Source organism: Vulpes vulpes, chromosome 6, assembly GCF_048418805.1.
Source record: "Vulpes vulpes isolate BD-2025 chromosome 6, VulVul3, whole genome shotgun sequence".
Classification (NCBI taxonomy): Eukaryota; Metazoa; Chordata; class Mammalia; order Carnivora; family Canidae; genus Vulpes; species Vulpes vulpes.
This window is the reverse complement of record NC_132785.1, coordinates 64,578,232-64,602,486: the sequence shown is the minus strand read 5'-3', so window position 1 is coordinate 64,602,486 and position 24,255 is coordinate 64,578,232. Positions and strand designations below refer to the sequence as shown.

Genomic DNA, 24,255 nt, shown 5'->3' with positions numbered 1-24,255 from the left:
CCCAATCTGAGTTAAGTATCTGGAATATAATCATATTTAGGCTGTTTTCTTTTTATTTTTTTTAAATATATATATTTTTAGATTTTATTTATTTATTGAGACAGAGAGAGAGAGAGATTGGCAGAGACACAGGCAGAGGGAGAAGCAGGCTCCATGCAGGTAGCCTGACGTGGGACTCGATCCCGGGACTCCAGGATCACACCCCGGGCTGCAGGCAGCGCTAAACCGCTGTGCCATCGGGGCTGCCCTTTAGGCTGTTTTCTAAACTGGTTCTCATCAATATTTGCATTCCTATTCTGTGTAATATTTTAATACTGGTAGGAAACTCAGAAATCTTTCAGTCCATCTCTGCCTTTTCCTTGGTCAAGACATTGAGACCCAAATTTGGTTGTGTCTGTGTGTGGGGGGGGGGGTTGTTTTAGAGAGAGAGCACACTTGATTGAGAGAGGGGATGGGGAGAGGGAGGAAGAGAGAATCTCAAGCAGGCTCCATATTGAGTGCAGACCCCAGTGCATGGCCCGATCTCACAACATTGATATCACGACCTGAGCCAAAATCGAGTTGGATGCTTAACTGACTGAGCCACCCAAGTGTCCCAAGACCCCAGTTTTTGTTTTTTTTTTTTTAAGGTTTTATTTTTATTTGAAAGAGAGCAAGGGCACTCATACATAAGCAGGGGAACAGCAGAGGGAGCAGTGGGCTCCCCACTGAGCATGGAGCCTGACATGGGGCTCAGTCAATCCCAGGGCCCTGGGATGATGACCTGAGCCCAAGGCAGACACTCAACTGACTGAGCCATCCAGGCGCCTGGGCCCCAATTTTTTTTTTCTTTTTTTATTTATGAGAGACACACAGAGAGGCAGAGACACAACACAGGGAGAAACAGGCTCCATGCAGGGAGCCTGATGTGGGACTCGATTCTGGGTCTCCAGGATCACACCCTGGGCCGAAGGCAGGTGCTCAACCGCAGAGCCATCGGGCGTCCCTGGGCCCAAATTTTTTAAGTGATTTATGCACAATCACCTTTTCTTATGGAATGTGAACAAAATTTTGTTTCTAGTTTTACATGGAGTTACTATTTGAAATGACCTAGATTGGTGGTTTTCAAGCTTTCTTGAACTTATTTTTCCTTTCAAAAAGAATCCCACCTTGAGCACTTTATATAAAAACATAATTAAAGGGTACCTGGGTGGCTCAGTCAGTTAAACGTCTGCCTTCAGCTTACGTCATGATCCCAGGGCCCTGAGATCAAGCCCCACATCGGGCACCCTGCTTTGCGGGAGCCTGTTTCTCTGCTTATGTTGTACTCTCTCATTCTCTCTATCAATTAAGTAAATAAAAGTCTTTAAAACAAAACTAAATAAATAAAACAGTAATTGAAAGGGCCCATTTCTGAAGCCCTGTCCAGTGGCTTGAAGTAATTTCTAGGAATATTAGGGCCCGAAAACAATTCATGTAAGTACTTACTTCATGAGATTATTTTACAAACTGGTCTGTTAATCATTATATTTTGTTCAAAACTAGTGGTAGTGGGCAGCCCTGGTGGCGCAGCAGTTTAGCACCTCCTGCATCCCAGGGCGTGATCCTGGAGACCCTGGATCTAGTCCTGCGTCGGGCTCTCTGCATGGAGCCTGCTTCTCCCTCTGCCTGGGTCTCTGCCTCTCTCTTTCTGTGTCTGTATGAATAAATAAATAAATAAATAAATCTTAAAAAAAAAAAAAAAAAAAAACTAGTGGTAGCAATAGGCAATCCAGAAAAATAGTGACAAAACATTTTATAGAAATAAGCATGTTTTGTATTTGTACATCCCTGCTAAACAGTTTGAAGCCCCTAGTAGTTATTTTACAGTTATTTGAGTTATGTCTAATATGTGAATTGTCTTTGGGATATTGAAAATACTCCAGACATGCACAGTAGGAATAATCAATAAGACCCTTAGAACTTTTTTTTTTAAGATTTATTATTTTTTTTGGAAAACAAGTGCATGTGAACAGGGAGAGGGGCAGAAGGAGAGGGAGAGAGAGAACATCCTCAAGCCAACTCCCCACTGACTGCAGAGTCCAACTCAGGGCTCAGTTCCAGAACCCTGAGATCATGACCTGAGCCAAAGCCAAGAGTTGGCTGCTTAACCAACTGAACCACCCAGGCACACACCCCTCTTAGAACTTTATATAGTATTCTCCGTAGAATTTAAAGAAATGAATATAGATACGTATTGACCAACTCATATGCTATAATTGAATTTTAGAAAGCGTCTTCAAATGAATGTTTACACCATGAATCTGACTTGATTTTCTTTCATTTGATAGGAAAAAGCTCCTCTATTTCTGAAGAGAAAGGTGAATCTGATGATGATAAACCAAGGAAAGGAGAAAGACGATCATCCAGGGTCAGACAGGTAACTCAGATACCTGTTAAAGCTTCTGTCACCTCTCTGGGTACTGCTTTGTATATCTCCTTCCATCACTTTTTCAGAGTTGGTATTTCTTTAGATTTCTATACTTCTCTCTCTTTCTCTCTCTCTCTCTCTCTCTTTTTTTTTTTAAGATTATTTATTAGGGAGTGCATAAGCAGAAGGAGGAGCAGAGGGAGAGGGAGAAGCAGGCTCCCCATTGAGCAGGGAGCCCAGTTGGGGGCTTGATCCTAGGACCCTGGATCCATGACCTGAGCCAAAGGCAGACGCTTAACAGACTGATCGACCTAGGTTCCCCTGTAATTTTCTTCTTTCTCCTCTTTATCTCACTTTTTTGTGTGTTATTGGGAGGAGCGGTGATTTTATTTTTGTTTGTGTTTTTTTGTGGTTTTTTTTGGTTTTTTTTTTTTTTAATTTTTTAAATTTTTTTTTATTTATTTATGATAGTCACAGAGAGAGAGAGAGAGGCAGAGACACAGGCAGAGGGAGAAGCAGGCTCCATGCACCGGGAGCCCGACGTGGGATTCGATCCCGGGTCTCCAGGATCGGGCCCTGGGCCAAAGGCAGGCACCAAACCGCTGCGCCACCCAGGGATCCCTGTTTGTGTTTTTTTGAAAAGCACTTGTTAGCATTTAATGAACCTCCCTCTACTTGGCTTCAAGCTAGTAGGATGCAAGCCTCCCCCCACCCTTCATCTTCTCAGCTTTTCTACTGAACAGCGACCTCATGACAGGCTGTTTGGGGAGCTTTCCCTTCTTCAAAACTTTGTCATAGCCTGACTACACCATGTCAGTGATAGGAGCAGCTCCAGTCTTGTTTTTGGCAGTATTTACCCTTGTCTGCTCACTAACTAAAGTCCACAGTGTGTTGGGGTTGACAGATGGGCAGAAGCTCTGACTTCTCTTAAGTGGTAATGCCTCATTACCAAGGTGACCTAGGTGATATTTGTCAGAGTTGATCCCATGTTGATGCATGCCACCAGCATTACCTTGGCTTCCTGGGTGTTTCCAGGGACTTGCCAATGTGGCCGTGGCTCAGGTGGCCGAGGTCTTCCTCAGTTTAGATGGCATATGGGCAGCCCAGACAAAAGAGTTGTTTTTTTTGTTTTCTAATTAGGTCTGTTCAGGTTTTTAAGCAAATATATGAAAACTAAAACTTAATTATGAAAGTTAACAGGCTGGTCTGTATTTCTAAAGTACATTATTAGAAAAGATAAAATTACTCAATTAGAACTTTAAAGCCAGGGACACCTGGGTGGCTCAGCAGTTGCGCATCTGCCTTTGGTTCAGGTCATGATCCGGGAGTCCCGGAATCAAGTCCCACCCATATCAGGCTCCCTGCATGGAACCTACTTCTCCCTCTGCCTATGTCTCTGCCTATGTCTCTGCCTGTCTCTCTCTCTCTCTCTCTCTCTCTCTCTCAAATAAATAAATAAATAAATAAATAAATAAATAAATAAAAACAAAAAACTTTAAAGCCATATGATACAGTGTTAAGTGAACAGAACACAAAAGTGTATCTGTGGTGTGGTTATGACTATGAAAAGAAATGAATAGGGAAAAAAGTCAATATACCCAAATGATAAAAGATAATTATATTAAGTGATGATAGATCAGTTCCCCCATCCCCTTCTCTTCCTACTTTCTAGATGTTCAGTGTGTATTTATTTTTAAAGTTTGAAACTAGAAAATGAACTAGTAGCAGTTTCATAAATTGTATTCCTTTTGTACTCTATATTGATTCCCATAACAGCTTGACAAGTCATGCTTGTTTACTGCCACACTTGTTTGTATGGATGCAAGCCTGTATCATTGAATTTCTCCTTTCTGTGTGTATCTTCTGAGATACCTTTTTTCCTGTGTTGATAGAGGCAAATATACTTGGAACCATTGTATATCTTTTCTTTCAGGCAAGAGCAGCTAAACTCTCTGAGTGTAGCCAGGTGACCGAGGAGGAAGAGGATCAAGAAACACCTTCCAGAAATCTGAGGGTCAGAGCAGATCGAAATTTGAAAACAGAGGAGGAAGAAGAGGAGGAGGAGGAAGAGGAAGAAGAGGAAGAGGAGGGACAAAAATCTAGGGATGCACCACCTGTCCTGAAACAGTTTAAGGAAGCAGAAGAGGGGGAAGAGATGCCCAGAGTAAAACCAGAGGAGGTGATAGATGAGAGACACCAAAGCATAAGATCCCAGGAACAGGAGGAGCTAGAGAGAGGAGGAAGAGTTACAAGGTCCCAGGAAGAAGCGAGAAGAAGTCATGTGGCCAGATATCAGCAGGAAAAAGAGATGAAAACAGTTTCTTCCCTTGAAGAAGAAAAACAAACAAAAACTTCAAAAGGCTTGGAGGAAAAATCAAAGTCCCCTTCCCCTCCTCGACTGACTGAAGATCTGGAGAAGGCTCCTCTTGTGCTACAACCAGAGCAAAATGTCGGTGAAGAGGAAACTCCTCCGCCTTTACTTATCAAGGAAGCATCTTCTCCACCACCTAATACACAACTCCAGAGTGAAGAAGAAATAGAGCCCATGGAAGGCCCAGCTCCCCCTGTCCTCACTCAGCTATCTCCTCCTAATACAGATGGTGAGGCCAGGGAGCTATTAATATCTCCACATACTGTTCAGTTGGTGGGACGCCTGTCTCCTTTGTCAAGTCCTGCAGACACCAAAGCAGAATCTCTAGCAGAGAAAGTGCCAGAGGAGAGTGTCCTGCCTCTAGTTCAGAAAAGCACACTAGCTGAATGCTCAACCCAGAAGGGTCTTGAAACTGAGTCCGAAAAATATGTTCAGCCATTCCCTTTTAAAATTGAGGAATTGGCACCAGCCAAAGGGATCACCGAGGAATCTCTGAAACAGCTGTCTTTGGAACAGAAGGAAGGTAGAAGGGCTTCTCATACTCTTCTTCCAAGCCACAGATTGAAACAGTCAGCTGACTCATCCTCAAGCCGATCCTCCTCTTCATCCTCCAGTTCTAGATCAAGATCTCGCTCGCCGGACAGCTCAGGCTCTCAGTCTCACTCATCTCTAAGATCCAAGCAGAGAGATGTATCTCGGGCACGTACTCATACCAACCCTCGTGGTAGATCTGAGATGGGCTCCCGATCAACATCAGAGTCTAGGTCACGTTCCCGTTCCCGTTCTCGTTCAGCTTCAAGCAACAGCAGAAAAGTAAGTGTGGGAGAATCCTGGGTGCATTGATGTTTTGTCTGTATTCCAGTGTTTTTCAACCCTAGGAGAACCTATTATAATTTCTGGCAGGAATGGGAAAAGCTTCCTTTATTCCCCAGGTCAGTGATTATGTTCCCATTATTTCTGAGTCTAATTTTTAATTCCTTGATCCCTACATAGAGTCCTTTTTCATTTTTTTGAGTCTCTTTGATTCTAAAGTTGAATCATTTACCTATCTCCCTCAGTAGACTGTAAACTTGAGGATATGGACATTCCTTTTTATGTGTGTATCCTAGTAACCCAGCATCTAGTTGAGACTTAATAATTTGCCAATAATCTAGGGAGTCAAGGAGGTCACGGACTCAAACAGGAATAAACATAGGGACAGAAGGGTCCAGCGGAATTGGGAAACTCAGTGACATATTGAATATATACCATATAAAATAATTTGCCTTATGTGCTTCATTTCTTTAGTCTCTGAGCCCTGGAATCTCCAGGGACAGCAGCACCAGCTACACTGAAACCAAAGATCCCTCTTCTGGGCAGGAGGTTGCAACTCCACCTGTGCCACAACTGCAGGTCCTTGAGCCAAAGGAGAGGACTTCCACCTCATCCTCTATCCAAGTGAGGCGTTTGAGCCAACCTGAGCCAGCTGAAAAGCATGTGACCCAGAGGTTACAACCTGAGCGGGTAGGCTATTATGTCCCCTCCATAGGAGGAGATGGAGGATTAGGCATGATTTTCCTTTTTGTCTTAGTTATAAAACTGAAAGGTCAGTCTAGATAATGTTCATTGGAAAAGTAGATGGTTGGGGATACCTGTAAGGTTCCACTGAACTCAGTTCCAACTTTCTGGTTGATGAAAGCTCTGTATGAGGCTAGGCAGCAGGATTCTTATCTCCAGGGCTCCCAGGGTCACTTCCACAGAATGTCTCCTTTTTTTCTGCCCCAAAGGAAGCCTTTTCTCAGTTTTCTCAAGAAAAGAATTCTAATAAAATAATTGCTGGCATAGAAATTCTTTAAGCATCATTCTATTCCACTTTCTAAACTAAAATAACAAAGATATATAGGGCTAAGTGTGGAACTACTACTGTGTAAGTTCTGCTCTGCCTTACCAGCTCCAGGTTAAATAAAAGAACCAAGCAGATTTAAGTATGTTGCTATGGGCATTTTGCTATGTTTGTCCTGACAGGGGAGCCCAAAGAAGTGTGAAGCTGAAGAGGCAGAGCCACCAGCTGCCACACAGCCCCAAACCTCAGAGACCCAGACTGCTCACCTACCTGAATCAGAAAGGATTCATCACACTGTGTAAGTAATCTCTCTCAACTAGGGTATAACAAGGAACTGGGAATATGGAATAAATAGTTCTTTGCTTCCTGGGCTTCTTTGACTAAGTAGTCCTCGTTTCCTTCTAAAACATAAAGGCAGAGGTTTATCTGGACAGAGGCTAGGCTTCAGTGGTTCTGTTGAGAAGTGCCACCAGAATTTTTAAGGTAGTCTGAAAAGTGGTGGTTAGAGCATAAGGAAACCCAATTGGTCATCTGACCAAAATAGTTCCTTTAAGGAGCAGGTAGCGGAGGCTTTGTTTTCCAAACTCAAGACAGTGTAAGGGAGTTGACTCGGGGCATCTTAACTTATAACTCACATTTACTAGCTATATCTGAGTCTGGGAACAGTTTAATAAAGCATACCAAGAATCTACCAAGAAAGACACAGGAGAGTGTTGTGTTTGATTTCTGTTTTCCCTAGTTGTTAGCTGTTTTTTTTATTAAGCACAGTCTATCTTAGTTCTTATTAGATATACAGCAAAATATGAAGCATGTATCAATCAAGTCAGAAGTTTGTTTTTGGACCCCTAAGGCCCTTTGTTTGATTTTTACCATTTTCATAATTAATGTGAGCTTTTTGTTCCTTACATTTAATTCTAGAAAAATACAGGTAAGAACAGGTATATCATTCATGCATTATTCTGAGCTAGGTACTGAGCTAGGTACTATTGCGTTAAAAAGCCATTGAACCCAAGTTCCTGGCTTCAGAGTGCTATGGGAAATGAAAAGCAAAACATTGCAGAAATACAACTGCTTACTTTAGTCATCAAGAATTCTGTACTGCTTTAATGAACATCCAGTGTAGACAGTTGACCTAAAGTTGTTCTGTGTTGGTTTTATGTCATTTTAACACTAATCCTGCCAGTATGATTTTCCCCTTTATGTAAAAGTCTAATAATTTACACTCTTCTGAGAGCTTCAGACTATCTTTCCTCTGATTTTCGAGGGTGGTGGGCAGGTGACATTTATTATCTCATTTCTTTTTGACTTTAATACTAGTTTTATTCTTCTTACTATCTATGTAGCTTTCACCTTGGGACATACCCTTGCCTTGTCTATTCTAATGGTCTTGCCTCTGCTGCCATCTTGTGGCTGTTATTTTTTTGGTTTGAAAGTCAAAAGTTCACTATACTTCCTTTGAAAAGTTTTTGTTATTTCCCCTTTGGGATGGGTACATTATCCTTTGGAAGGGGGTTTTTCTTCTAGGACCATAAAGTGAAAACCCAGCGGATTCTGGAAAGTGTTCAGGATTCCCCAACTACACCATCGATGAGGAAATGGGGTGACACCTTGCCTTCCATATCCAGCAACCAGAGATAATACCTGCCTTCTCCTAACCCATCCCAAGGGGGTACATATCCTTTGTATAAAGGCAGTTTTGAAGTAGGTGTTGACAACCTACTACTAATTGGGCCTGAGGAGCTGCCTCTTATACACTTTAAGAAGCAAGTAATTTTCTAAAAAGGTTTTTCTTACCCTAAAATTCACTTGGTCTATGAGATCCTGGCAGCAAAACAGCACTTGATGCTATTTTGAAACATCTTTATTTCTGGACTTTTTAGCATGCAAGTCCAGGACAAATGAAGCCTGGAGTCATGTACAGAGTTTTTCTCCCCACATAAATGTGCCTTTGATCTTCCATTTTATGACCGAGGTAATCTAGTCATATTTATTCCAACAAGATGATAGGCAAGTGACACCTTGGGCTAATACTGAGACTGTCCATTGTTGCCTAGGCAAGCTTCAGTGGAGCAGCCTATAGATGAGAAATGCAATCTGAGCTCAGGAGTAGCTCACACACATCGCCTTTACCTACTTTCCCTCTGCCTGGCTTCCAGATGGCCTGTTCAGCAGCCTAATAAAAAGACATGCCCCAAAGCCTAAACTCATAGGCTATTATGACACTGGATCTGGTAAATGAATCTTTGAGAACTTCGCCTACATTTCTCAAGGCCCTGCTGCATCTGATTCACAACACTCCTAGTCTTTCACCCCTCTAGAGTCCTAGTTTTCAGCCTGGTGACCTCTGGAGCCCCTGGCCAATTAAGTGGAAATGACTATTTGTAGCTTAACCTTGGTTTTCCTGTCTGTCTCAACAAGACACAGAGCTAGGCCCTGTTGATTCAGTAAAGTGTTTAAAAAAAAAAAAAAGATTTCAAAGACCTGTCAGCACCTGGAAGAGATTGCTTAACTTTTTCTGTGCTTGTTAAATCCTTTCTGATTCTGATTGTGCCCTGAGGAATTCTAAATTTATGAGGTAAGGTATCTCGTCATTGGTTGGAGAAGGAATTTGTGAGCCCTCAGTCTTGTTTCAGTTGAGCATGTTCTAAAACCCAGTCTTCTGTCCACTGTGGATGTAACAAAAGTGTCCTCATACAGCAGAAAATAACGCTACTCTGTTTTTATGTTTTTAAAAAAAAAAAGAGGGGGGAAGAAAAGAACTTTTATGTGAGCAACTATTATCCAGCAGTAGTTAATTCAAACCTGAGTTTTTCTAAATACAACCTTCCTGAGTATCCAACTCTCGCAGGCAATAGTAACTTTGGGCTTTTGGCTTATGCTTATTGTCCTTTTGCCTGAGTACAAATAAGGAAATAGTCCTTTAAGCCAGTGTGACAATGTAATGGTTACTCTCTAGAGGACTTAACAGTGCCAATATGCCAAATGATGCATCATTTTTAAAAGCAGAATTTATTATCATCAATAGTGTTTGTTTACTGAGAAATTGGAATTTAAGGTCATACTCCCCAAATCATATTGTCCTTGGTCATCTTAGAACTAGTATACCCCTGCAAATATTCTATATTTAAGTCTCACTGCTTGAGAGTTGTCATATCCCACTATTCCATATCAGATCCTCAGCTCATTCTCATGAATTTTCTACAATAACTAAAGTTCAAACATAAAACATACATGCCTGTAGAAATTTGCTTTTCTATTAGTTTCTCTGATTCTTATTTAGATATGAACTATAATGTGATGTTATTAGTCTCCAAGTAGTTTTGTCCTTTTCTCCTGAGCTACAAATGTTTTGTGTGCTGTTCAGTTATGGATAGATATCTCCCACCCTCAAGTCCCCATGCAATTTCACAATTTTTTCAAAGATACAGAAATATTTGTGCAAGAACTTAAGTGTGGGAAGGGAGATGCCAGGATGGATGCCTTTTGTTTTAAAAGGGCCGCAAAGAAAAGCTTCATGGGGCTCTGACAAGTAGCTAACAAGGCTTTGAGACTGGTCCTGCAAATAGATTGAGTCCCTTTCCAGGGCAATTTTAAGGATTCCTCTTTTTCTTATGAAAATAAAGTCTTAGGAATCCTGGATTCCACAGAATTGTTCGTAGGGAAATAGATGGCACAAACTCAGTGTGTCCTAAAGCCAAGGATAATGTGGTAAAATTCCTATTCTTGAAAAAGAATTTCCAGTGAAAGAGAAATTGTTCCTCTAAGGAAGCTACTTCTGGAGAGGCATATTTGGCAGCTGAAACTATTTTAGGACAATTGATGGGCGGGGAACATTTATTTGAGGATGTTAAAAGGTAATATCCTCTGTAGGGATTCCATCTAAAAAGAATTTTAAGAAAACTTTGGGGCTCCTTTCTGGCTTAGTTGGTAGAGCATGCAACTCTTGATCTTGGGGTCATGAGTTCAAACCCCACATCAGGTAGAGCTTACTTTTAAAAAGAAGAAAACTTTTAGTTCAGCAAGCGGTTATTACAGTGTCCACTTGGTACACACAATGATGGCCTAATTGAGAAATATTTACTGAGCATTTCTTTGTGTTAGGCTGTGGGCCAGGGACTAGGTAGGGTACGTAGTCCCTGACCTTGAGGAATCCTGCAAGGTGGAGGTGAGAGGCAAGTTATCCAGCGGTTATTATACAAAGTGATGAGGCCCTTGCTGAAAACCTGTCAGACCAACTAAATGCCTTCACATCAGAGAAAGCTCAGTCTACTCTTTAAGAAACCTTCCTAAGTGGTATCAGTGAGATAATGGTCTATTAAATGTACATGTGTTTATGCATATCCTTATCCTGACTTGGAGTGTTGTCCAAGCCAAACTCTTAAAGGCAAAGCCTTATCACATTGTTCCATGAGATCAGTATTGTTTTGATTCCCACTTTACAGATAAAGTAATAGATATACAGAGAAGACCAGAGAGACTTGCCCAGTGTCATAGAATTTATATGGGAGCACGGTTGGGCTATGATTGGGCCATAGCCAGTTTGACTGCAGAGCTCTGTCTTATTAGCAGATGGACCACAAGTGAAAGGGAGCTTTTAGAGTAATGTGTAAACATGACCACTTTAACATGTAATTGGCATGTACAAGATTTCAGTGGGGAGGCAATTTTATTCCTGGCTGAAAGCTCTGGTATTACAAATAGGATAATACCAAGCTTTTGATTAAAGACCCAGGAGCTTGTCTTAGCTTTAGACCTCTGCTGCCACTAACTGGGGTGTAAAAGGAGCACCTTTGCAGTCAACAAAGGAGTCTTTGAGCATCTGCTGAGGGCTTTTTTTTTTTTAATGGTTAGAGTCAGCTTCGTATTTCACATTTAGTCTGGTGAAAATGCCCATGATTAATAATTTCCGTTTAGTTCCCAAACACTTTGGGCCCAGCAGACCTCCCCCAACCCCCAGCCATGTGTAACAGCTCTCACTTCAGCTGCTTGTCTGCTTCGGAGCCCCCACCTTGGAGCCCTTGCTCCAAGAAGTGGCCTTCATGCTTCAGCTACCAAGGTCCCCTTGCTCTGTTTATCCTTTTCCTTTCTGGCTCCAGTGGACCCTGGAGCAGGGTGACCTTATTAAAGACTCTGTGAAACAAAGTTGTCTGTCATCTCTTCAGAGACACCTCTCCCCCTCTCTGCTGGTAATTCAAAAAAGGAACTCTGCTCTGCTCTCCTCCCGCCATCCCTGGAGAAAGGACAGGTTGGAGTAATAACACGTGGTCATTGCTTGTGGGTGAGCAGCCAGCTAGCTGCTGTAGCGATTGGATAGTGCCAGTTCTCATCCCACCTCTGCATGAGCAGCTGACTGGCTTCTAGGATAGAGGGAGGTGGGCACATAAAAAATTGCTCATGGCCGTCCATTCTGTGTCTCTTTCAACTTTGGCTTTGTTGTCTTCCTTCTTTAATCATTTTTCACTCCCAGCTCTGCTGTTTCCCTTCTTTCTATTCTCTGGACTCTTCCAAGCAAGCAGCTGTAACTTTGTATGTCCTCTCCACCCAGCCCCCTCCCCCGCCCCTAGGATAAGGAGAGCGCACCCTCTCCCTGCGGGCTTAGGCCTCAGTGGCTGTTGTAACCTGAGAAAAGAAGGAAAAAGGCCAGGCCTATTGAGCCAGCAGTGAGCTCCCTGTGGCCTGCCAGAGGATAAGAACCTTGCTCACTCAGCGCCCTCCCTCTTCTCTTTTCCCCTCCCCTGCTGCAGCAGGGCCCTCCCCCATCCGCACACACGGGCTGCTGGGTAAGTGGCAAGATGGCTCCCCTGCATGTCTCCGGCTGATCGCTGCCGCTCCGCCAATACAATAGAGCCAGCCACTACCAGCAGCCTGGCCCTCTTCCTCCTCCTTCTCCAGAGAGACCAATCCAGCCGAACTCGGGGTTTGCCGTGAGGACTTAACGCTTATCTCTTAAAAGCCAGATCTATTTTAGCCTCCCCTCACCACCACCACCTCCCCTTCCATTTACCATTTTTTGGATCCCCAGTTGCTGCATCTCGATTTTCTCTCTCTGGATCGGGTGGCTGGGGAGGAGGTGGTGGGCTATTGGGACAAGGAAGGTGTTGTGGGTTCTTTTTTTTTTCTTTTTTTTTTTTTTAGGATTTTTTTGTTTGGTTTTTATTATTTCTTCCATTCCAGAAAGGGATAAACAGCACTTCCAGGGGGAGAAAAAAAATCATGTTATCAGAAAGCAAAGAAGGGTGAGAGCTTCACATTTCCATGTATCCCTCTTCCCCACCACTCTACCTACCTCATCTTCCTTCTCTTCCCCATGGCTTTCATTCCGTCTTTCGTTTTGGTTTGTTTTCAGTCATTCTGCTTTCCCCTTTGTCCTTCCTGCCTGATTTCTAATTGGCCCAACTTGCCCTCTCCGTGTGGGAAATAGGTATTTTTTAGATAAGTCTTTTCTTTCCATTTAGGCAGTTGAATCGCGTGTTTCTGTGGGGGCCGATTAGCTGGGGGCACAGTTCCGATTTTCCCCTCCCCCTTCCCGTGCATCCCTCCCTGCCTCTCGGGGAGGCTGTTCTGACCTCTGAGTGTCAGTCAGCCTGTTGGGAATGCTGAATTTTCTAGTGGTGGTTATCAACGTGGGGAGGCTTGGTTTCCCCTCCCCTGGGTCTTAGGCCCCTGATTATCTTAATTTGATTTTTTTTTCCCTCCCACTGTTTGGGTGGTAGTGGGAGTGAGAGTAGAGATAGAAGTTAGGGATGAAGACAGAAAAAGGAGATGAATAGTTTATCTCAAGTGAATCTCAGGGATTCGTTGCCTGAAATGGAAGCTAACTTGTGTGATTCAGAGTGGGGGTGGGAGGATTCAGTATTTGTAGTTGGTGGAGGGGATGTAAGGTGGGCTGGAGGGTGTGTCCTGACTGGGAGGCCTGCTCTCTTTATCTCTTGGAAGTTGGAATGAGGGAATGGGAGAAACTGGGTGAAAGCCGAATGTAAGAACAATTCCTACACCTCTGAGCAGGTAAAAGTGGCCTGATTCTTCTCTGAGCTTTCAAACTCCAGCAGTTGTAGTTTTTCCTTTTGGTTGAGAGGGTCCTCATTGAATTTTGAACCTTCACCAGCCCTACTGTCCCTGCAATCTCCCTGCCCCTCCTCGCCCCACAATTTCTCCATTCCTGTTGTTTCCAGATCCTGTAGGTCAGTAGGCCTTATTAAGCAGTTGATGATAAACACAAGGTTGGGATCACTTGCCACGGCCATTCTTCCTCGTCTTAAGCAATCAGGCTTCCCGTAATTTCTCATGCAATTTTGTTAAAGATGCCTGTGGCCAGGGGATAGGGAGGCTACAGGGTTGTGAGCAAATCACAGTCACTTTTGAGGGACTGTGTTTAGAGTGGTATGTTTTTCCTTTCCATGTAAGAGTACTCTGGTGAATTACCTAAAAACAGTTGGGAGTCCTGACCCCACATGTCACAGCTTTATCCCATCTGGGCAGTGGATGGATGCGGTTGCTAAGATCTGTGCTATTTTCCCAAGGAAAACTGTTTTCCTACTTTTCCTGTGGGGGCCAGGTCTCTAGTCTCCTCTGAAAAGCAACCCTCCCAAACCCACCCAAGTGATGAGGCATGGGGGTTTCCTGACCCAAAACCTAATGTCTTGCTCTCTCTTCCCCTTGGTTCTTTCCTGCCCTTCCCTCTCTACCTCTCCCCATACTATCAGTGAGGAGAAGGAGGAAGTGACCATGGACACAAGTGAAAACAGACCTGAAAATGAGGTTCCAGAACCCCCCGTGCCTATTGCAGACCAAGTCAGCAATGATGACCGCCCAGAGGGCAGTGCTGAAGATGAGGAGAAGAAAGAGGTAAATTTCCAAGCCACCTGTTGGAGTGGGTGGGCAGGAGTGGACCTAGGGGAGAGAGTAGACACCACTTTGGTGATCCCTCTTACACCGTGGGATAGCTTAAAGAAGGGACTAGGCTGACTTGGATCAGGATGGGGCCAAGGGAGAATTCGCTGGTTTAGCAAGGGAGACCCCCTTGTGATGGGGACAGGGCTCATTTGTTCCCCTTTCTTTGTTGGGGAAGTAGTGCAATCCAGACTCTGGGAAGTTTGTAACTAAAGGAAAAGTCCGTTAATGGCCCTTTATCCAAGACCCAGGCCCAGCTTTCCCCTCTCAAGCTGCTTCTCCCTGTGTGGTAACTGTTAAGCTTTCCCTCCTTTTTAAAAGCCTGTGGGAGCTCAGCGCCATCTAGTGGGCTTTGGCGGTTCTGAGCTGACCAGCCGCGCTGAGGAATTTTTGTTCCTCCTCTGCCCTCTAGTGGTCATATTGCAGAGCTATAGCTACTTAAACCAGCGCTTGGGGTGATGATCCCAAAGGCCCCTTCTCCATATCTCGGGCCCCTCCTATGTCCTTGTTTTTGGCATATATATTATCTTGTATCCTGCACCCAATTCAGGGGGCTCCCCCCATCGGAGCCAGCGAAGTCTTCTTGGCTCTTAAAGTAATAGAGAAAGAATTAGCTGGGTTTGGGAGTGGGGTAACAGGATGGGAGGGACTGTCGTGTGTGTAGCCTTTCTTTGGTGTGTGTTGCGGGGGTGGGGGCCGGTGAAAGTGATTTGATGTGCAGAATATTATTTATTACAAGGTCCTTCTTCCCCGTAAAACTTTGTCCAAGTACCTCATGTACGGTAATCCGCCCGTAAAATATAACCCTGCCCAACTGGCCAATCGCTGATGCCGCCTCTTCCTCTGGACCCACCCGCTGCTACTGAGCTGCCCAATCAGAGCCGAGTCTGCTATCCCGGTGTCTTGGCCAGAGGGGGGCATGTATATGGGATCCTGTGATGGGCCCCCTTTTGCCTCCCTGCCTTGCTTACGTCAGGGGGCCAAGAAGAGCACTGTTCTGGAGAGACTTGTATTGAGAAAGCAAAAAGCATTTGGAAAGGGGTGGACTTGCATCATCTCCCTATTTGGGACACCCCAAGAAGAGCTTGTGTCAGTGCTGGGGCGCCTGCCTACATGCCCTTACCCTTTTGAGGACTGTGGGTTGCCTTGTTTGCTACAGACTGTTGGGATCCCCATCTAGGGCACCAAGACCTCCTAAAGAGTCAATGCTTGTGATCACAGTGCCATGCTGTAAAATACCAAGTGGAGGCTCTCGGCTTAATCTGTGACGACTAGGAACCCTGCAGAGAAGTCTAGGGTTTGAGCCCAGGGATTTAATGCTGATGGCAGCCCAGCCATGTTTCACCACTTGCTCATCAGATGGACTTTCCTTTGGTCCCTGTTGTCCATGGTGAAGGGCAGCATGTTGGTTGCTCCAACTTCTCCTCCATCCCTGGAGGCAGGGGTCATCCATCCACCTGACTGGAACCACTGTCTCAGCTGGAGTCCCTGAGGAGATGCCACACACAACTCTCAGAAGAAAAGTATTCTGACCTTGCTGCTGAATGTGTGCCAGGTCCTGGGGCTCTCCACCTACTACCCCCAGGCTGCCTTCATCAGAGGCTCCATGATCCCACTCGGTGAGAGGAGCCCCTCCCCATTTACAGGCAGAGGAGAAAGGGACTCTGGAGTCATCACCTGGATTCCAAGTATTGGGTGGTGGTATTGCTGGATCTTACCACTGGTGGACATAGGGTCCTGCCTGCCTCTCACAATAAAAGGCCAGGACCATTCCTGCTACTCACAGGCCATCTCATCAGGGACTGCAAGATGATGCCCCTACAGGGCTGGGACTGATGTCTCTGCCCCTTTTCCCCCCGTACCCCTCGCTGAGCCTGGCCACCGCCAGTGAACTGTCTTGACATCATGGAAACTGGGCAGCGTCCCCCCACACGTTTTCCTCCCGCCCCCCCTGCGCCCCTGGGAGGACTCTGGCAGTGCCGTGCTGACCACCACGCCGTGCGCCCACCTTTTTTGCCAACCCAACCCCCCACCAATTGCACAGCGCCTAGCAGGGAGGGCTCATTCTGATTGGACCGGCGGTTGACTAGATACAGTACACAGTGAGGTGCGATTGGCTGAACTGAAGATCCCAGGTGTGAGATGGTACCTGGAACATTTGTCATATTCCTAGTTATTTTCTTCTTTATTTTCTTCTTCCTTTTATTTAATCTTTATTTTGATTATTTTCTCTTTATTTTTCTGATTTCTTTATTGGATTTATTTATTTATTTGGTTCATGTTTTTCCTGTTTTAATTAAGACCTTTTTCCTTTTTTTTTTTTTCTTTTTCTTTCTTTTTCTTTTTTTTTCTTTTTTTTTTTCCTTTTTCCCTCACTAACTTACCCATCGAGAGTGGCCCGGCTAAGGGTCAGGCTGGCCCTTAACGGAGACCAAGGAGACTTGGTTAGATGACACAAACGGGGCTGGGGGCTGGATGGGGAAAGGGAATTCCATCTAGAGGGTCCTGCCCTACCCTTTAGAAGGGTGGTAGGTCTTAGTTTTTCCAGAAATAAGCATTGAAATCTAAAAATGCACTAATCCCCTTTTTCTATCTCTTCCTCTTTTTGCTCTGTCCATAGTCTTTCTCCCACTGAGTGGGGCAGAAACTTGCTCAAAGGCAGGTTTGGGAGTTTCTGGTCCTTGGCAGAGCCCCTAAGGCTTAAGCCCTGGTCAGAGAGGAAACAGTAAGGCTCTTTGCTAGAGCTTGTACAGTGGTTGGAAAGTCGGAGGCTCCCCAGGGGGCAGTCTGCCCCCTCAAAAAAGACCTTCCTTTATCAAAGGCACTTTTAAATTCTTTTCTGCTGGCAGTTGGCTTAGGAGCCTCATCTCCGCTGGATCTAATGCTGCCATGTAGGAGTGTGGACAGTCCTAACTTTCTGCTGTCCAAGTGACTCAAAGCCACTGTCAGTGGATGTCAGGCTGGACATTGAGAAAAGGAGGAGGCTTACTTTGTTGCAGTGATCATCCCAAAGTTGGTTTTCCTTGTTTCCTCGTGTTTTCTGAGAGTTCTCAAGGAGACCTAGAAGGGCTAGATGACCCAGTTCTGGGCATATCTTGTTGGCTTGGCATCCTCTTGGCCCATAGACAGTGGAAGAGGGCATGACCAATGCCTTTAAAGGGCTGGGAGGCTCCTGAATTCCCCTTCCAGCTTATTTCTGGTTAAGCTAATACACAGGTGTGGTATGGACTAGATGACTTTTCCCTGCTGTGATGTTTGATTTTATTTTTTTCTCTAACTTGCATTGATTCTGCTTCGTTTTTGCCGTTTGCCGCTTCTGTTTTGGTCTCTGTCTCTGTGTCTCTCTCTCTCTTTCTCTCTCTCTCTGTCTTTGGAGCCTGTGCTAAGACTGCCCCATCTAACCTCCTTCCCCCCTCTCTGTGGGGTGTGTCTCTTTCTCTTCCCCCCCCCCCTTTTCTTCTCTATACAGAGCTCGATGCCCAAATCATTCAAGAGGAAGATCTCCGTTGTCTGTAAGTCTAGCCCCAAATACCTAATAAAGGTCAAGAGTACCATAAAAGTTCATAGAGAAATAGATTCCTGTTCTCTCAGGGGCGTTCTTGGGTCACCCCTTCCAACCCCATTCCCTCCACCCATATCATCTTGGCATATATCATCTTGGCATATGTAGGGTTCCATTTTGAAATTCAGTGACAGGCAATCCCTGTCATTTTTCCCAGGTCACATTTCTTTCTTAACTAATGACACTGTGAGATATCTCACCATTTCCTATGTAGCCCTACATGTGTTTCCTCTTTCAAACATCTGAACCCTCAGAACCAGCAGTGAGTTTGAGGGACTCCTCTATAATGTTTATCAGTACATCCTTTATTCTGAAGGAGTGTCTAAGGAAATGAGAGTGTTCACACCTCAAACAGTAACATTTTCCCAATGAAGAGCTCTAAATAGAAGCATAACAGATCTCTATAACTTAATATGAAGTCGTAGTGTGGAAATGAGCCTAAAACATGATCAGATCATGTCACGATCTTAAATTAACTTTACTTAGATACCGGTGTCACATAGTCTTGTTTTTCTGCATTCCTGTGTCCTCCTCAGTCCATCTTCCCTGGCACTTTAGTTATTTCTACCACTAAAAGTTTAAACTACTCACCACCCTAGTTACCTACCCATCCCTCATTGCCTTCATTGATTAGTTTTTATTGGTCAGGAAGTGGCTCCAGTTCTTTTATTGGTCTCTCTGAAGCATGGTTTCCCCAGTCCCCAAATACAATATCCTTAAGTTAACCTTTTACTGAAATTCCAGTTGAAGGCTATCTGTAGGTGTTATGGTGTGAACCAGCAGAGGACCCTAAGACCATCTAACTGTTCGGTCCTATTTCTTGGGGACAGCAGCTACCAAGGGGGTGCCAGCTGGAAACAGTGACACAGAGGGGGGCCAGCCTGGCCGGAAGCGGCGTTGGGGAGCCAGCACAGCCACCACACAGAAGAAACCCTCCATCAGTATCACCACCGAATCACTCAAGGTGAGGTGGGAGGAGCCAGGGAGGGGAGGATGAGACACATTGAGGTGGGAATAGACACGGGCCCAGTGTAACGGGGTGGGGGGTATCTGTGTCCCAGAGCCTCATCCCCGACATCAAACCCCTGGCGGGGCAGGAGGCTATTGTGGATCTTCATGCTGACGACTCCCGAATCTCTGAGGATGAGACAGAGCGTAATGGTGATGATGGAGCACATGACAAGGGGCTGAAGATATGCCGGACCGTCACCCAGGTGAGGCTTTTGCACCCCAGTGTAAGGGGAGTGGGCAGTAGACTCAAGAGCAGGCAACTAAGGTAGAGTTCTGGAAGGAAACTGCCATGTGTGCAGAGGGTTGGGCTAATTGCCCTTTTAGGGGTCAACAGACTACCAAATCCAACCTGTTGTCTTTAATAAAGAAAATTTTATGAGCGCACAGCTATACCAGCTCCTTTACTCTTATCTCTGGCTGCTTATGTGCTCTAACGTCAGTGTTGGATAGTTGCAACAGAGACTGTATGACTCACAAGGCCTAAAACTATTTCTCATCTTGCCCTATACAGAAAAGATTTGCCCATTCTTGCCTTCATTCTCCTCATGGCAGAGTTGAGGCATTAATCCCAAGATCCAGTGGAGGAGAATGAAATCTTTCCCCGAGCGGAAGGAACATTCTAGGTTGACTGTACCACCCTCTCTTAGGAAACCAGAGGCAGAAAAGCATGTGCCAGTTTGGTGTTTTAAGAATTCTGCCCATTATATGATACCTTACAGGTAGTACCTGCAGAGGGCCAGGAGAATGGGCAGAGGGAAGAAGAGGAAGAAGAGAAAGAGCCTGAAGCAGAACCCCCAATACCTCCTCAGGTGTCCGTAGAGGTGGCTCTGCCCCCACCTGTGGAGCATGAAGTAAAGAAAGGTAGGTGAAGCATGTGGCTCCCTGTATTCCCATAGCACTTTATTTGGATATCTCTCTCTCTCTCTCTCTCTTTTTAATTTTATTTATTTATTCATGAAAGACAGAGAGGCAGAGACACAGGCAGAGGGAGAAGCAGGCTCCATGCAGGGAGCCCAATGTGGAACTCGATCCCGGGTCTCCACGATCAGGTCCTGGGCCGAAGGCAGACACTCAACTGCTGAGCCACCTGGGCATCCTTGGACCTCTTTTTAAAGGGTTTCATGTTTCCTGCTTTTTATTATAGTATTTTGTGTATGTTTTACCTCCCTCTCCTAGTTATTAAGCTTCTTGAAAGCTAGGTTAAAATCTGTGAGGCTCCGTAATGAGGAGCTTTGCCTAGACGGTACCTTGCACGCTGTAGCTGCTGAACAGTTAAATGGAAGAGTAGATGGAAGAGTGACTGCATGCTAGGGAATAAGAGAAAGGCATGGCAGAGGGAAGAGAGCCAGTACTGCTCCCTGCTGAAAACTTTCTTGTGTTCTCTTTTTGATAGTGACTTTAGGAGATACCTTAACTCGACGTTCCATTAGCCAGCAAAAGTCTGGAGTTTCCATTACAATTGATGACCCAGTCCGAACTGCTCAGGTGCCCTCCCCGCCCCGGGGCAAGATCAGTAACATCGTCCACATCTCCAATTTGGTGAGCCAAAGTGGTTTCCCACAGCACAGCCTTGTTTAGTGTTTGAGAGTTTGAGCTTTGGATTCCTGTTACTTAACTTCAACTCCTAGATCTGCCAGTTATTTACTTACTGAGTGACTGGCTTAATCTCTCACAACCGGTCTCCTCATCTGAAAAATGGGGACAGAGTATCATTGTGCAGGGTCATCTAGAGGATTTGCAGAGGGCCTGGTGCATAGTGTCAGTTAGTGTTACTATTCTTCACTCTTCTCTCATTCCCATGTGAGAGTTCCTGGCCCCTGTGCACCCAGACTTTGAGGCTGTACTCCTGTACCATATACTTGGGGAAATCTGAAGACTAGGGGTATTGTTCTTGCCTTTTTCAAGACTCTGAAACTCCATTTTCCTTGGCAGGTGCGTCCCTTCACTTTAGGCCAACTGAAGGAATTGTTGGGCCGGACAGGAACTCTGGTGGAAGAGGCCTTCTGGATTGACAAGATCAAATCTCACTGCTTTGTAACGGTGAGGGGAGGAAGTTGATTCTCTGGGTTGTGGCATATATTTCCTTTTGTAACAATGTGGACAGGTTTGAGGGCCTTGTGGCAAGTGGGAGGGATTGAGGCCTGTTGTGACCCTCTGCCTTCTCCCTTCCTCCACCAGTACTCAACAGTAGAGGAAGCAGTTGCCACCCGCACAGCTCTACATGGGGTCAAATGGCCCCAGTCCAATCCCAAATTCCTTTGTGCTGACTATGCTGAACAAGATGAGGTGAGAAACCTAGGGAAAGGAAGGAGGGGAGGGGCAGGGGAGGCCATTATCTGCTAGAATCCAGCTGAGATCCTGGCCAAACCTGCAGTCACTGAGATTCCTTCTCCCTCTTCTCCCTACCCCTTGGTTCCTTTAGTTGAACCATGGGACTCCAAAATCTGTATGCCCTGGTACCTGGGCTCCTTCAGTGGGAGTGTTCTCCTGTCCATCCTGACTGTCCTTGTCCCTCCTCTACCCACAGCTGGATTATCACCGGGGCCTCTTGGTGGACCGTCCCTCTGAAACTAAGACAGAGGAGCAGGGGGTACCACGGCCCCTGCACCCCCCGCCCCCACCCCCAGCCCAGCCACCACAGCACCCCCGGGCAGAGCAGCGGGAGCAGGAGCGGGCGGTGCGGGAACAGTGGGCAGAGCGGGAACGGGAAATGGAGCGGCGGGAGCGAACTCGATCAGAGCGTGAATGGGATCGGGACAAAGTTCGAGAAGGGCCCCGTTCCCGATCACGGTCCCGTGACCGCCGCCGCAAGGAACGTGCGAAGTCTAAAGAAAAGAAGAGTGAGAAGAAAGGTACTTAGCTGTGGGGACACACATACCTGCTAGTAGGTGGGAAAGGGACCCAAATGGGATGGGACACAGGGTCTTTGGGCGTAAAGACTGACTCCTTTGCTTCCACCTCAGAAAAAGCTCAGGAGGAACCACCTGCCAAACTGCTGGACGACCTTTTCCGTAAGACCAAGGCAGCTCCCTGCATCTACTGGCTCCCACTGACTGACAGCCAGGTGAGTGCTCACCCTCCTGCTGCACTCAGAGCAGGGCCCAGGCTTGATGGCAGTGTATAGGGGGCAAGTCATGTGACTACTGGAGTGAGTAGGCCCAGGCATTGGCTTAGGACAGTAAGGGAAGAAACTTAGCATCACCGAAGGGCAGTCTTAAGAACCAGGTGACAGTATGCCACAGAGAGGCCAGACCCAAGAGTGCAAATGACACAAGACAGGAACTGGAGTTGTATATTTAGGCAGCTGGCTATGCCAGCCATCCTTGGAAGTTGATTTCAGTTAGCTGAGAAGTCCATTTTATAAACTCAGCAGTTTCTCTTTCATTTCTCTACTGTTTGTTTTTTTTTTTTTTTTTTTTTTTCAATTTTTATTAAGTAATCTCTACACCAGATGTGGGGCTCGAACTCACAATCCCAAAATCAAGAGTTGCATGCTCTTCCCGCTGAGCCAGCCAAGCGGCCCCTGAGATTTTTTGCTTTTTAAAATTAAGTTTCTTTGTAATGGACCTTTTGGGAATTGGAGGTTGATGGACTCAGCTAAAGAGAAAAGTCGTTTGTTCACCTCTAGGTAACTAGGGAAGTACCAGAGGTCAGGCATGGATGGTGCCACTGCCTGTTGTGGGTATAAAAGGTGAACATGTTTGTGTTGGGACCCTGAAGCAAAGACCAGTGTGATTGCTGACACTTCTCCCTCTTCCTGCTTAATTGCAAAGCTGGCAGTGATCCTGAGTAGGGTCTGGGTACATAGAGACAAAGCAGGACTGGCATGAGTGGGGCTGAGATCCCTGTTCTCTGCCCTTGCTGCCTGCTGCAGATTGTTCAGAAGGAGGCAGAGCGGGCTGAACGGGCCAAGGAGCGGGAGAAGCGGCGAAAAGAGCAAGAAGAGGAAGAGCAAAAGGAGCGGGAGAAGGAAGCAGAACGGGAACGGACCCGACAGCTGGAGCGGGAGAAGCGGCGAGAGCACAGCCGAGAGAGGGACAGGGAAAGAGAGAGGGAAAGGGAGCGTGACAGGGGTGATCGAGATCGGGATAGGGAGAGGGACCGGGAGCGAGGCCGGGAGAGAGACCGCAGAGAAACCAAGCGCCACAGCAGGAGCCGGAGTCGGAGCACGCCTGTGCGGGACCGGGGTGGGCGCCGCTAGCTGGGAACACACGAGGGAGAGCTGCAGGCATCAGCCCCTGGGGGGTTCAAGGCCACAGAGGGATAGGTACAATCTCCACCTCCCCAGAACCAGGGGTCTTTCACACCATTTACCCAGTGCTGAAGTATGGCTGCCACCTGTCCCCACATACCAAATGGAGCAGTGGCCATCTTTCCCCCCAAAGCCCCACCCCCATAACCTATCTCTTGGGAGTTAGCCCTCTCCTCCCTCTCATTTCCCATTGTTAAGTTTGAGAGGAAAGAGCTAGGTTAGGGAGGAAGGTGGTTGGCCCAGAGAGGTGAGGAGCAGCCAGGAGCCCCAAACCTCTCATTTTTCCTCCATCCTGCTCACCACCTCCTTTGGGTACTCACAGCCCCCTCTTGGGAACAGCCGGGGCCAGGACTGGGTCACCTATGAGCTGAATCAGCATCTCCTCCTGAGTCCCAGGGCCCCTGCAGTTCCCAGTCTCTTCTGTCCTGCAGCCCTTGCCTCCTGCCCACAGGTTCCACTTTATATCCACCTTTTCCTTTTCAATTTTTATTTTTATTTTTTTTATTATTAAATGATGTGGTCTATGGAAAATAATAAAAATCTGACTTAGTTTTAAATAGTGTGTGCGACTGGCTTTCCTTGGGCGGGGCCTGGGGGAGAGGCGAACTGACTTGAAGAGGAAGGCTGTGGCGTGCACTCGGGCCTGCAGCCCGGACTTCCCGCCCGCGGTGCGTGCCTTGGCCCTGCGCGCCTTGCCACGGAGGGCCTTGCCACGGAGGGCCGAGGGAAGACCGCTGGGCAGAGGAGGGTCCCTTTCCAGTTTCCAGTCCGGCGGTAGAGGCAGTTGGTCACCTGCTCGCCACCTTCAAGGCGCCTTCCACAGCGGCCGCCAGGGGGCGGCAGCCACTCGCTCAGTGGGCGCCTGTAAACGAGCTTCCCCAAAAGGCTCCACTCCCCACCGCCGTCCCCTCCCGCCGCCGTCGTGCCTCGGTCCCTGACCTGCTCCCTGGGCCCAGCC

At 46.3% G+C, this 24,255-nt stretch overlaps 1 protein-coding gene across 11 annotated transcripts in view; it reads left to right on the top strand.

Moving 5' to 3' along the window:
• ACIN1 (apoptotic chromatin condensation inducer 1) overlaps nucleotides 1-23,854 on the top strand; it is a 35,764-nt gene extending 11,910 nt beyond the window's left edge. For 2 of the 11 annotated variants that reach the window (XM_026007521.2, XM_026007525.2), the window contains 15 exons: nucleotides 2,310-2,398; nucleotides 4,323-5,573; nucleotides 6,048-6,263; nucleotides 6,765-6,880; nucleotides 14,286-14,427; nucleotides 17,942-17,984; nucleotides 18,865-18,998; nucleotides 19,096-19,248; nucleotides 19,765-19,906; nucleotides 20,439-20,584; nucleotides 20,978-21,085; nucleotides 21,224-21,331; nucleotides 21,573-21,897; nucleotides 22,009-22,109; nucleotides 22,920-23,854. In XM_026007521.2, the coding sequence (XP_025863306.2) occupies nucleotides 2,310-2,398; nucleotides 4,323-5,573; nucleotides 6,048-6,263; nucleotides 6,765-6,880; nucleotides 14,286-14,427; nucleotides 17,942-17,984; nucleotides 18,865-18,998; nucleotides 19,096-19,248; nucleotides 19,765-19,906; nucleotides 20,439-20,584; nucleotides 20,978-21,085; nucleotides 21,224-21,331; nucleotides 21,573-21,897; nucleotides 22,009-22,109; nucleotides 22,920-23,246 (3,401 nt within the window). In that variant the 3' untranslated portion in view covers nucleotides 23,247-23,854. Of the gene's footprint in view, nucleotides 1-2,309; nucleotides 2,399-4,322; nucleotides 5,574-6,047; nucleotides 6,264-6,764; nucleotides 6,881-12,345; nucleotides 12,507-12,756; nucleotides 12,819-14,285; nucleotides 14,428-17,941; nucleotides 17,985-18,864; nucleotides 18,999-19,095; nucleotides 19,249-19,764; nucleotides 19,907-20,438; nucleotides 20,585-20,977; nucleotides 21,086-21,223; nucleotides 21,332-21,572; nucleotides 21,898-22,008; nucleotides 22,110-22,919 lie in introns of those variants that run through there. The other 9 variants (XM_026007522.2, XM_072761203.1, XM_072761202.1 and 6 more) reach the window with 6 other exon arrangements.
• The last annotated feature ends 401 nt before the right edge of the window (nucleotides 23,855-24,255 follow it).